The sequence below is a fragment of the Erythrolamprus reginae genome, chromosome 10, assembly GCF_031021105.1.
Source record: "Erythrolamprus reginae isolate rEryReg1 chromosome 10, rEryReg1.hap1, whole genome shotgun sequence".
Lineage (NCBI taxonomy): Eukaryota > Metazoa > Chordata > Lepidosauria > Squamata > Dipsadidae > Erythrolamprus > Erythrolamprus reginae.
In genome coordinates this window covers 7,231,275-7,245,436 of record NC_091959.1, presented here as the reverse complement: position 1 = coordinate 7,245,436, position 14,162 = coordinate 7,231,275, and the positions used below count along the sequence as shown (strand labels likewise).

The window sequence follows — 14,162 nt, the reverse complement described above, 5'->3', positions numbered from 1 at the left end:
TGGGCATACCTGGGGAAGCCCATGATTGCTCTCGCAGCTGCATTCTGCACGATCTGAAGTTTCTGAACACTCTTCAAAGGTAGCCCCACGTAGAGAACATTACAGTAGTCGAACCTGTTCTTAAGTGAATCTGGCTTCCCCATTGACGTTGTTTGTCAGAAGGTCGCAAAAGGCGATCACATGACCCTGAGATAGGGCAACCATCATAAAATACGAGTCGGTTGCCAGGCATCTAGATTTTGATCATGTGATTGTGGGGATGCTGCAACAGTTGCGTGAAAGTTGGTCCTAAGTTGTTCTTTTCAGCGACGTTGTAATTTCGAACAGTCACTAAATGAACTGTTGTAAGTGCAGGACTACCTGTATCTCATAGAATTATCAGTTGATATTGCTAAGAATATTGATGACATGGTGCGTCTGAAAACAGATTTTTTTAAAAAATTATAAAGCAGTAAGAGTCCATGAGCTCTGCAAAAGATGTTAATGTATACAGCTGGAATGCTAGAGAAAGTGTGGTCCAGATGTGGCTCTCCAGATGTCATATTTTATAAGCCCTAACCAGAACAGACTGGGTGAGCCAAGTTTCGGTCCAATAACATCTTCAAGGCTGCTGGTTGCTCAGCCGTGCACTAGAGATTATGAGCTACTTCAGATATCCATTGCATTCCTCTTCAAATCTGCCCCCAATAAGTCTGATAAATAGAGAAAATCCTTTAATGTAAGCATGATCACTTAGGATTTAAAAGGGAAGAAACAACATCTGTTTTCCACAGTTTCTCATCATGTCATAACTTTCACCACCTAAATCTCTGTCTATGATGTGATTTCTTTAATAAACTAAAACAAATGGGTAACTTTTAAAAAGTTTTGCTTGTTAAAAATGTATAGTGTCCAGGATTATAATAGAACCTGTTTCATTATGTCGAAATAAGGAATCACATGCTTGATGTTACGTCTTTTGGTGATGAAATATTGACAGACTAACATTGCAAACCTGCTTTTGTTTGGTTTTTATCTTCCATAGGCGAAACAAGAACTGTAAAGTCAAGCCCAGTCTACCAAAGGTGAGAGAAATATATTCTTTGGCTGAAAGCACTGCTAATGGATCTAGTTGGGAATTACTTCAGGCATGACAGTGTACTTCCCTATCTGGTGCAAAAAATTATAAGCCCTGCATACAAATGCCTATTCAAAACGTAACAGACTCATCTACTCATTTGCTTACAGCAGTGTTTTTCAACCAGTGTGCCGCGGCACACTAGTGTGCCACAAGACATGGTCAGGTGTGCCGCAAAGCTCAGAGAAAGAAAGGAAGAGAGAGAGAGAAAGAGTGAGCGAGCGAGAAAGAGAACAAGAGAGAGAAAGCAAGAGAGAGAGAGAAAGAGAACAAGAAAAAGCAAGAGAGAAAGAGAGAGAGAAAGCAACAGAGAAAGAGAAAGAGAGGGAGGGAAGGAGAGAGAGAGAAAGAAAAATGGAGAAAGAGGGAGAGAGAAATAGAGCGAAAGGAGGAAAAGAGAGAGAGAGAGATAATTTTTTTGTCCAAACCTTTTTTAGCAGCCCCCCTTCCGCTCAATGTGCCCCAGGGTTTCGTAAATGTAAAAAATGTGCCGCTGCTCAAGAAAGGTTGAAAATCACTGGCTTACAGGATATCATCCCTATATAACTCCATCCACAAAGAATGCTTTTTCTCACGTGGATGTAATAAATCTGCATGCATACGTAATTTGTTGACCATGGCAGAAACATGGCAACATATTTATCAACAGATAATAAATATTATGAACATTCTTATGCTGGTTAACCACCTTTGGGATCCAGGGCAAAAAAGGTGGGATGTTTGTTTGTAGCCCTACATTTCGATCTATCAGTTTCTTGAACTGATTTAAGCTCTTTTAAGTTTCTTCCCATTTTTTTCTGCTTCTCTGCCTTTCTCAGCACTTGCTGGAAGTGAAATCCCTGAAGCACCTGACAAACCTGACTCTGCACGACCGTATCACAAAGTCTCTTCTCCATCTCCACAAGAAGAAGAAACCTCCAAGCATCAGTGCCCAGTTCCAGGTTACTTGTTTGTAGTTGTTTGGTTCAAGAAGTGTAAATGGGGGAGGGGGGGGGGAGGGGGGATAAGCATGTCAGCCAAACGTTTTCAGGCTATGGCAGTGATGGCGAACCTTTTTCCGGTGGTGTGCCAAAAGTGTGTGTGTGCACGCACTATATTATTATTATTATTATTATTATTATTTATTGGATTTGTATGCCGCCCCTCTCCGCAGACTCGGGGCGGCTAACAACAGCAGTAAAACAGTACAACAAAATCCAATACTAAAAAACAGTTAAAAACCCATTATATAAAAACTAATCATACATACAAACATACCATACATAAAATTGTGAAGGCCTAGAGGGAAAGTGTATCTTAGTTCCCCCATGCCTGGTGGCAAAGGTGGGTTTTAAGCAGCTTACGAAAGGCAAGGAGGGTGGGGGCAATTCTAATCTCTGGGGGGAGTTGGTTCCAGAGGGTCGAGGCTGCCACAGAGAAGGCTCTTCCTCTGGGTCCCGCCAAGCGACATTGTTTGGTTGACGGGACCCGGAGAAGACCCACTCTGTGGGACCTAACTGGTTGCTGGGATTCGTGCAGCAGAAGGCGGTCACTGAGATAGTCTGGCCTGGTGCCATGAAGGGCTTTATAGGTCATAACCAACACTTTGAATTGTGACCGGAAACTGATCGGCAACCAATGCAGACTGCGGAGTGTTGGAGTAATATAAGAATTAATAACCCAGCACAGGTGTTACTAGCCACAATGCAATACGCCCCTATCTGTGCACGCTCCCCCCGTTTCCCGCACATGCGCCCTGCGCTGTACATGTGCCATTCGCACATGGCCCTGACCCATTTTGGACCTGGAAAGCCTCCTGCACCAAACTTTGCCAGCACATACAGCCTGCCACTGCTGCTTCTCCTCCTCCTGCCAGCCTCGTGCTCCGGGCAGGGCAACCCCAGGGCACGCATGCGCATCAGCCAGCTAGTCTTTTGATCATGTGCAATGATCAGTTGGCCGGCTGATCAGTTGGCCGGCTGTGAAAGCCAGTTAATTGTTGCATGTGCATTAGTTACCAGACTAGCGCATGCATTCACCGGAAACCCAGAAGAGGAATGGGCAACACTGTGCATGCCAGGCGACATTGCTCCGTGTGCCACTTTGGGCACACATGCCCTAGGTTCGCCACCACGGGGCTATGGATTCTGTTGGTTAGGAAAAGAAATTCTCAGAAAGAGCTGAACACGAGGCAAAGCCTCTAGAGCAATAACTCCCAACGCCCCCCACGGGGCAATTTTTAATGGGGCAATTGAACCCTTGTTTAAACCAAGTTAATGGCCTTTTAGGCTTCCTCCGCATGAGTAGGTGTTCACTTTTTGAATAGTAAGAAGTGTATGCCACAGCAGGAGAAACCAGGATTTTAGAGATGCTTAGGTGGGGCATGGCCAAAAAAAAAGGTTGGGAACCATTGCTCTAGAGACTTTTTTAAAAAATAGCTCTTTAGAAAGGAAAAAAAACCTTTTGTTTTTCATGGATCCCATCAGTTGTCATGGAATGCTTTAAGTTTGAAAAACCCTTCTTTTAGTGTTTAGTCCTGGGTGGCTCTACTTTCATAGAAAAATCAAGATTATTTTGGGCTGGTTCAGTGGGAGGAGGAGGAGGAGGAATTTTTAGCCTGCTGGCCTAGATAATGGCACCAAGCCAGCTCTCTCTCTCTATGCTAACTAAAGCTTATAGTTAAGCAGGAACAAATTTCAGAATCCTCCTCCTTTTCGGCACTGTTTGAGCACAGCAGCTGCTAGAGGGGGTTTTATCGGGATATCTGCTTCTATTCTCTCACGGCCTCAATGACGATTGCAAAAACGTTTTGTTCTGCAGGCTTCACTTACCAAGTTGATGGAGACTCTTGGGCAGGCAGAACCCTATTTTGTCAAATGCATTCGCTCCAATGCTGAGAAGGTAAACCTTTCCCCAACGCCGAGTGATTTGCAGCTGAAATACATTCAATCTGCGATTTGTCACATAGCTAAAAGATTACAGAAAGCAGAATAAGACACGGTCATAACACAAAGGCAGGTTGGAATAGCAAATATCAAAAGGAGATATTAAAACACCAGGGCTTTAAGTCAGTGCAGATCAGGGATGGTTTGCACTTACCTTCCTTAAAGCGGTTCGCAAATGTGAGTGTGCCCCACCTCTGCACATGCACACGGCCTCAAAAACATGCAGGAATAGGGTAGCATAGGGCGGGGGGTGAGGGGCAATTTCAACTACTGGTTTGGGGTGAACTGGACAGAACCAGCTGAATACCACCTCTGGTGCAGATAGTAATGTACAAACTTTACTGTATTTTTCAGACTAAAAGATGCAGCTAAATTTTGAAAAGGAAAAAAAATAAATTTTTTTTTGGGCCTCCATGTACCCCATTTTGGGGTCTTTTTCAGACCTGTTCCAGCCTTCTGTCCATTTTTGAGGCTTTTTTTGACCCATTTTCGAAGGTTTTTTTCCGGCTCTTTTAGGCTTTTTTCAGCCTGTTTTCGAGGCTTTTTCAGGCCATTTTTTTTTTTTAAAAAAAAACAACCAATTGGGGAGCGCAGAGACCAAAAAAACAGCCATCGGGTGGCCAGGGCTTCAGCAATATTCGGAGACAATATTGGGAGACAAAAAAATTGCATCTTATAGTCTAAATAATGCGGTAACTTTAAAATCCTTTGTGAAAAGTGTCTTGGCTCCAATTAAAAACACGCAAACCTAGAAACAAGTTATCATGCGTAGTTGGTTCTGTAGGTGAGTTGGCTCAAACTGTATATTTTGCTTTTCCAGCTCCCCTTGAGGTTCAATGATAACTTGGTGCTTAGACAGCTGCGGTACACAGGAATGCTTGAGACCGTGCACATCCGACAGTCAGGCTACAGCTGTAAATATTCTTTCCAGGTAAGATTTCTTGATTCTCTGAAAGGTTATAGCGCTAGCATAAAGAATCTGAAAGCAGTTGAGCTGGCAGTGTTTAATTAGTTTTGTTTACTTCTTTTATTTTTTTAAAATAAGACCTAAAGAAATATATGCCAGGTTGTTGCTGGAGCTATTTGTAAATCCAAACCTTTTCCCAAATTTACAGAGTTATGCGTGGCTGTATTTCTCATGAGCTGCCTCCTCCTATTTGTATTCCTTCAAGATTCGAGTGATAAAACCTTTCATGTATCGAAAGGTTTTATCACTCGAAAAGTATCGAAAACTTTATATACGTTTTAATAACATGATTTCCTTTTATGTTTGACATATGAAAAGTTTATAAACGTAACAATATGGTGATGGTGTGTCTAAATTGCCAGGATTTTGTAGACCACTTCCATGTACTTCTCCTACGAGGCACTGTCCCATCTAAGCAGAACATTGAAGGCTTCTTCAAAAAGACAAAGACCAACCCGGATAGTTTCCAAGTTGGGCGAACCATGGTAAGGTCCAACTGCTGTTTCTAGACACTTTTCAAAGGGGGATTTTGGCACGTTCTTTCCTCACGCGTCCTTGAAAAGAAATCCTGTGGACTGAAGTAGCTTCTACTGCTTGGATTTCAAAGATCCCATCTTTTTATTACTCTGTCTGAGGGATGATTAGAACCAAATTAATTTTTCTGTAAAATGAGACTGGAAGAATCAGGGTGGGTCTGCTGCTGACGTATGCACAATTGCATATGTCTTTTACTGGAGAAAAAAGTGTCAGGGTTCCAAGCAACACACCCCATGGAATCAAAACTTCAAGACAGACATGTTCCTCAAAGTATAGATTTATTAGGTGTGTCGTATTGGCCCATCTGGGGAAACCCGACTGTAAAACTGGTTAAAAGTAAAGTTTTCCTCCCCCTGCCCATGCAGTCCATCACATGGTCCAGTTGGGTCACAGTCCAAAGGTCACTTATTATTATTATTATTATTATTATTATTATTATTATTATTATTATTATTATTATTAATTGGATTTGTATGCCGCCCCTCTCCGTAGACTCGGGGCGGCTAACAACAGTAACAAAAAACCCAAGCATGTAAATCCAATACTAAAACAACTCAAAAACCCTTATATTAAAACCAAACATCCATATGTACAAACATACCATGCATGAATTGTAAAGGCCTAGGGGGAAAGAATATCTCAGTTCCCCCATGCCTGACGGCAGAGGTGGGTTTTAAGGAGCTTACGAAAGGCAAGGAGGGTGGGGGCAATTCTAATCTCTGGGGGGAGTTGGTTCCAGAGGGCCGGGGCCGCCACAGAGAAGGCTTTTCCCCTGGGCCCCGCCAAACGACATTGTTTTGTTGATGGGATCTGGAGAAGGCCAACTCTGTGGGACCTAACCGGTCACTGGGATTCGTGCGGCAGAAGGCGGTCTCGTAAATACCCTGGTCTCAGAACCCATCTCCTCACCCCTGGTGGGGAAAGTCCTTGGTTCTCAGAGGAATTTTATTTTGGCTACAATCCCCCAGCTATCTCCACCTCCCCTTCCCACAGCTCAACTCATCTCCGCTGAGGCAGCCCTTGAAAAGGTGCCAGGGGAAAAGGGCTGCAGGGCTGACAACATATATGTGTGTCAGATTGCTAATATGCAAAAGGAATGGCATTAATTGTGATTGTTCAATTGTCCATCAGGTGTTCATGAAGGAGCAGGGACGACAGCTTTTACAAGGACTGTTGCACGAGGAGGTCTTGCGAAGGATTATCTTGTTACAGAGCTGGTTCCGGACGATGATGTACAGGAGGCTCTTCCTGAGCATGAGACAGGCTGCTGTGATCATACAGGTGGGGGCCAGCTGTATGTTGTTCTTAAGTTTAAACCCGGAGGGTGTTTATTTTGCTCTCAACATAGATAACTGTTGCCTTTAACCTGGAAAACAGAAATCAGGAATTATCAGGGAAATTGGCGGTTCAGGAAATATCAGGGAATTATCATAAAATTCATGAAAAAACAGAATAAATCGGGGGGAAACCCAAACTGTATCAAAATGCGTAAAAGTCAGGGAAAAATCATGTTTTTAAAAAAACCAGATCGCGCTGCCTGGCAGAGTCATACAAAAATGAGCATAACTGTGGCGAGTCTTCGGAGAGGGGCGGCATACAAATCTAAGTAATAAATAAATAAATAAATAAATAAATAAATAAACAACTTGCTTCCTAAGCTACTGGTATTTCTCCATGGCTTAGCCATTTGGTATGACGTTATCTACGACCGCACCTTAACTAGATCGCAAGTTATAGGGAAATGTCAGGGAAATATTGGGGAATTTCAAAATGCTTTCCCCCTGGACACCCTGCTTTAAACAACGCAATTAAGCTAATTATTGAATGTATCATTTTTCTGGATTCATACAATGTATCAATTCAATTCCAATTTATTAGATTTGTATGCCGCCCCTCTCCGAAGACTAAGGGCGGCTCACAACAGTAATAAAAACAGTATAACAATGGAACAAATCTAATAATAAAATATATAAAAACCTCAACAATTAAAAACAATACTGCACATACACATCAAACATGAAATATAATAAGCCTGGGAGAGATATCTTAGTTCCCCTATGCCTGGCAATATAGGTGGGTCTTAAGTAACTTGCGAAAGACAAGGAGGGTGAGGGCCGTTCTCATCTCCGGGGGAAGTTGATTCCAGAGGGCCGGGGCCGCCACAGAGAAGGCTCTTCCCCTGGGGCCCGCCAAACGACATTGTTTGGTCGACAGGACCCGGAGAAAGCCAACTCTGTGGGACCTTATCAGCCGCTGGGATTCATGCGATAGAAGGCGGTTCCGGAGGTATTCAGCTGCCTTTATTCAATGTATTCATACCATGTGCAAGAAAATTACTAATTCTTTAATTGAACATCTTTCTTCATCCTCACTGCCGGAATAAAATTCTTGTATGGATCTTGTGCTTCTCTCTGCATTAAAACACACACTTTAAAATGCCAGTAAACATAAGATTTCTGTAATTAATTGGATTGCCATAATATTAGAAATTAATACTTAAACGTTAGAAAATCTTTAACAAGAACTATTCCAGCTAATGAATAACAGCTTATTATTGTGTCAATAAAGTATTCCCTTTTTTTTTTTTAATTCCCTGGGCAGCATTGTTGGCGTCATTATCAGAGAAGGAAGCAAGCTGAAACACAGGAAGAATCCCTGGACCATTCAGGCTTTTTAGAGCAAGCTGCCGTGGTCCTTCAGGCATCCTGGCGAGGTTACCTGGCCCGACGAAAGTTCCAGCAGATGCGGATTGCAGGTTTCATTATCCAGAGATCTTGGCGGGACTGCTTAAGACGTAGGCATGCTGCGGCAACCTCTATCCAGGCGCACTGGCGGAGCTACCGCATGAGGACTCTCTACAGGGCCAAAAGAAACAAAGTCATTTTGTTGCAAGCAGCCTACAGAGGCTACAAAGCACGGCAGAGGTAATATTTATTTATTTATTTATTTACTTACTTACTTACTTACTTACTTACTTACTTACTTACTTACTTACTTACTTACTTACTTACTTATTTATTGGATTTGTATGCCGCCTCTCTCCGGAGACTTTGGGCGGCTAACAGCGACAATAAAACAGTGTACAATAGTAATTTGGTATTAGAAATGATTAAAAATCTATTAATATAAAAACCAAACATACATACATACATACATACCATGCATAGAATTGTAAAGGCCTAGGGGGAAAGAGGATCTCAATTCCCCCATGCCTGGCGGCAGAGGTGGGTTTTAAGTTGTTTATGAAAGGCAAGGAGGGTGGGGGCAGTTCTAATCTCTGGGGGGAGTTGGTTCCAGAGGGCCGGGGCCACCACAGAGAAGCTCTTCCCCTGGGTCCCGCCAGGCGACATTGCTTAGTTGACGGGACCCGGAGAAGATCCACTCTGTGGGACCTAACTGGTCGCTGGGATTCGTGCAGCAGAAGGCGGTCCCTGAGGTAATCTGGCCCAATGCCATGAAGGGCTTTATAGGTCATAACCAACACTTTGAATTGTGACCGGAAACTGATCGGCAACCAATGCAGACTGCAGAGTGTTGGTGTAACATGGGCATATTTGGGAAAGCCCATGATTGCTCTCGCAGCTGCATTCTGCACAATCTGAAGTTTCCGAATATTTTTCAAAGGTAGCTCCATGTAGAGAGCGTTACAGTAGTTGAGCCTCGAGGTGATGAGGGCATAAGTGACTGTGAGCAGTGACTCCCGGTCCAAGTAGGGTCGCAACTGGTGCACAAGGCGAACCTGGGCGAATGTCCCCCTCGCCACAGCTGAAAGATGTTTCTCTAATGTGAGCTGTGGATCGAGGAGGACGCCCAAGTTGCCATGTTTTGGGAAGGACACACATGTCCAAATGGAAGAAGACCTTCGGAATTATTGGGACTTAAATAGAAGAAACAAATTTAATTCTTTATTACTGTGTTCTGATGCTGCTGCGTAAAATAGCTTTTTAAACTAGCTACAAAACTTACCCTTATTGATTCAGTGCTCTCTAATGATTTGTTTTACAATATGATAATCCTTTTATCTGGATTCATATATTTATCATTTGTTTACTATGGTATGTAGAAGAAACGGCTATTTCCTTAGTTTAACTACAGTAGTGTAAGGTATATCTTATGGCTGATTTATCATAATGGCTAGATTCACACATTGCAGTAAGCACAAATGATAATAGCCCCTGTAAATAACGATCGGAGGACAGATACTACTTCAAACAGTGCTTTGCATCTGGGAAGTTCCATTCCTTCATTTAACATTACTAATTAAGGATCCATTAACAGTTCTAAAGGGGACATGACATTATAAGCTACTAACTTAATAGACCAGCTTTCCATAATCATATTCAGTCAACACATGTGGACTACAACTTCTCCAGCTAACCAGTATAATCAGCTTTCCCCAATCTAGTTTAACCACCACAGTCATTATCCATCGTGTGTGTATGAAGATTGTGGTCCATATAGTCTCCCCCAACCTTGATACAATGGCCATTCCGCTTGGAGAATCCTAGGAGTAGCTCTTCTGAAAGTACTTAAACTGAGGAAGAATGGATTAATGGAAAGTACTAAGATGTATGTGATGGCAGTTGAAGCAAACAGGAGTTTTATTTTGTTGGGGGTGTTTTCTGGAACCCTGACATGTAAATGCTTCGCCCATTGCAGTAAATCCTGGTTTAAAAATAATTACAAGCGTTTCGGTAGTTGCCTTTATATAAACTGCACCAGAACAGGGAAAAAAGATCTAACCAGTATGAGTACTAAAAATATCCAAGTATCTTTATTCATATTTGTTGCTTCCTATTTATTAGAGGACATAGAATGGGAAGTTAATGGGAAAAGGTCAAATGAAAGAAAGATTGACAACTTTGTGGTCATCATAACTGAGCTGTTTTTCCACCTATTCTTCTTTAAACAGATTTACCACATTAAGGGAGCAGCAATTGAGAGAAGCCTCACTAAAGTATAGACTAACAAGTAAAGATGACAAATTGATAGTAGGGTATATCTCCGATATTAAGGATTTAGACCCTTCTGAATGGGAAGGGAATTCATTGGAAAGCAGAGTGAAAGATGTAGAAGACGACACATCCATTATGGACAATAGAATAGATCCATCCAATTCCTTGTACAAGCATCATGAGAGGGCCAACAGCCAAAGCAGAATGAGCATGGAAGATGAAGTTCTTGTCAGAGAAAGACCAAAGTCCCTGGAAGATCTGAACCCCAAAAAAGGAGTCCGTGCAAAGCGAGAGAGTCGGCGGATGCGCGAACTGGAACAAGCCATTTTTAGCTTGGAGTTGCTGAAGGTTCGATCCACTAGCGGAACTTCTCCAACAGAGGAGCACCAGTTGTCCCCTGACTTTGCTTCTGAAGGGATGCTCTCTCCTCGAAGAACTCCAGAGAGTAAGAGCTCTCGCGGAAGTCTAGAGAACCTAAGCCGGGACCCCCTCTCCTCTCTGGATCACAGTGTACATCCCGCAGAATCACTACATGATAGTCCAAAATTTGAGGAGGATGATGATGATGAAATCATCTCCAGAGTTCCTGCTGCTACTATAAATAAAACTATGACAGAGAGAAAGAGGTCAATCTCAAGTTCTGAATTACTTGACTCCCGTTCTGTTAAAGAGAGGTCGTCAGTTTGTGACTCTTACGACATCTCCAACAAGTATACAAGAGAATCATTAATTTCTAACAGCTTGCCTACATTTTATCTTCCGCCACAGGACAAGTTAAAAGTGGGCTATTCAGTGAGGGACAATAATTTAAGAAACAAACAAATGGAAATGGGGGGCAGTTTTTTTCCCCCAGGCACCCAAAAAATTCCTCAACTGGAAAGGACCACACAGAGCACAGCCTTACATGACAATGGTCAAATGTCCAGCAGTGGAGAATTCCCAGCTGTTACAGCTACAGAAATGCATCTCTCGAATACGGTTATTGAAAAGTTAGAGAAGTTAAATGTTGAGACAGAAGAACGCCGGAAACGAAAACAGATGCAGAATGAAAAAGAGATGATGGAGCAAATACGACAGCAGACAGAAATTTTGGAGAAGCAGCATAAAGTTTTTGAAGAGCTTCAGAGACAAGAGAATGAACAGAGTCGGATTCGGGATTCTTGCCACGGAGCCCCTCTCGCCTCACCAAAGAAACTGGACAAAGGCCCACTTCTACTCATCGCCCATCCTCAAGTCAAGGGACAACTAAGGCTTGCAACAAATGCAGAAGCCACTTCATCAGTGGCCCTTAAATCTCCTGTGGGCCCCAAAAAAGGAAGCCCCCCTATTTGCCAGGTGGTCCTGAAGGAAAAAATCCCAGAGAAAAAGCAAAGTCAGGCTCCAGTCGTCCTGGAATCTGTTGGAACAGATTGGTTGAATTTGCAAACGAGTACTGACTCTCGGGAAAGTGTCACCAATCTACCTGCGAGGGAAAAACGGTTCAGACTGCCTCGAATCCCTAGCCAGGGCAAGGAAAGCTCTTCTAAGGAGACTAGAGTCGGTTCCATTTTCTTTACACCAAAGGATGCTCATTTGGACAATACGTGAGTACTGGGGTACTTGCATGCTTGTATGTTACATTTCCATAAAACTGGTACTTGGATCTTCCTTGTAAATAGCAGCCTTAAAAGAAAATCAATAGAGAGAGTGGGGAGAGAGGGAAAGAGAGAGAAAGAGAGAGAGTGAGAGACAGAGGGGGAGAGAGAGAGATATTGTTCTTAGTGTCCAGGCTTCATAGCAGGCATGAATGTAAATCTTAGTCTCACTCTCCATCCCTCCCTCTTTCTCATAGAAACATAGAAGACTGACGGCAGAAAAAGACCTCATGGTCCATCTAGTCTGCCCTTATACTATTTAGAAACATAGAAGTGTGACGGCAGAAAAAGACCTCATGGTCCATCTAGTCTGCCCTTATACTATTTTCTGTATTTTATCTTAGGATGGATAGATGTTTATCCCAGGCATGTTTAAATTCAGTGACTGTGGATTTATCTACCACGTCTGCTGGAAGTTTGTTCCAAGGATCTACTACTCTTTCAGTGAAATAATATTTTCTCACGTTGCTTTTGATCTTTCCCCCAACTGACTTCAGATTGTGTCCCCTTGTTCTTGTGTTCACTTTCCTATTAAAAACACTTCCCTCCTGAACCTTATTTAACCCTTTAACATATTTAAATGTTTCGATCATGTCCCCCCTTTTCCTTCTGTCCTCCAGACTCTACAGATTGAGTTCATGAAGTCTTTCCTGATACATTTCATGCTTAAGACCTTCCACCATTCTTGTAGCCCGTCTTTGGACCCGTTCAATTTTGTCAATATCTTTTTTGTAGGTGAGGTCTCCAGAACTGAACACAGTACTCCAAATGTGGTCTCACCAGCGCTCTATATAAAGAATCACTACAGATTCTCTTCCACTCTCTCTCCCTCTCTCCCTCCCCACACATGAAATCTGCTCTATATCTGTCAGTAATAGAGGAGATTATTTGTAGTTTAGGATAGACATGAAGGGTCCTTGGTACACTCTGAGGTTAGTTGTTTTCTTGCAGACATTTCATTTCCAGAGTAGGTACCATCATCAGTACTAGGATGTTCTTAGTTTGGGTGATGAAAACTCTACAAAAAAAACCCCTCCGAGAACACCAAAGACCCCTCATATTTATGTCAGTCCCAAGGTTCAGATCCTGGGTCTCTTCCTCCTGTCTTGCCAAGTTAACAGATATTTGGCTGTTCTTTTCCTGGCCTTGAATTTCTCTCCCATCCACCCAATGTTTACAACATAGAGCCTCCCACTTTGCTGGCTTCAAATCTTACAAGCAAACCATAGATGTGCCTTTAAAATTCCTTTAAACTCAAAACTTTGGCAGCCTAGATGGGTGAACCAAATAACTGTAAAATTGCAAGGTGCTGTCTTTGCTGTTCTACAGAAACCAAATATAGTAGTTTTATAGGATGTGGATCGCTGCTTTCCCATGCTAACATCTTTTGTCTATATATGGTCTACCTGCAAGTAAGTTTACAATTGTTTTGTTTTTTAGTTTGAATAAAGGATCGTCGGCACCTCCGCTTCTTCCAAAAGAAGAACAGAAAAAGCCACTTAAACTTCCCAAAACAGATAGAGGAGAGGTAAGAATCATATTTTATTTTTCAGCAGTAAATTGCTTTATTTCTCCCAGCTATCCCCCGAAACCATTAATACCATTAGCATGCAATAATTGTAGCAAGGAATATAGGGTCTTATCAGTTGGGAAGATTAAACATTAATCTAAATGTTTAAAGAGTGCTATACCACAATACATTTTTTTTTTGTATTATTGACCTAGGTTTTATGTGGTTATCAAATCTGTTTCTCTGTTGTACACCTCAGATTGCGGGCAGGGATTCCCACAATTGAGTGTTCCAACAAGAAATCAAGGAAGAATTTAGTCGCATATTTTCTCTCTGGCATCCGATTATCCAGATGTTGTGCCAGGATGAATCTCCCTTTGCATTTTCAGGTGCAATTCAGCCACGCTTCACATAGAACCAGGTCCATGTTCTGTCTGAACTGAAGCTCGTCATCCAAATGATATTAAAGTCAATTAGGGCATCATTTCTACTTTATTATTTATTTATTTTATTTATTG

General features: G+C 42.3%; 1 protein-coding gene across 7 annotated transcripts in view; it reads left to right on the top strand.

Moving 5' to 3' along the window:
- MYO9A (myosin IXA) overlaps positions 1–14,162 on the top strand; it is a 124,978-nt gene that overhangs the window by 80,426 nt on the left and 30,390 nt on the right. For all 7 annotated transcript variants that reach the window (XM_070762963.1, XM_070762960.1, XM_070762962.1 and 4 more), the window contains 9 exons: positions 1,025–1,064; positions 1,936–2,058; positions 3,917–3,997; positions 4,862–4,972; positions 5,371–5,493; positions 6,677–6,826; positions 8,147–8,469; positions 10,458–12,083; positions 13,575–13,662. In XM_070762963.1, coding sequence (XP_070619064.1) covers positions 1,025–1,064; positions 1,936–2,058; positions 3,917–3,997; positions 4,862–4,972; positions 5,371–5,493; positions 6,677–6,826; positions 8,147–8,469; positions 10,458–12,083; positions 13,575–13,662 — 2,665 coding nt within the window. The remainder of the gene's footprint in view (positions 1–1,024; positions 1,065–1,935; positions 2,059–3,916; positions 3,998–4,861; positions 4,973–5,370; positions 5,494–6,676; positions 6,827–8,146; positions 8,470–10,457; positions 12,084–13,574; positions 13,663–14,162) is intronic.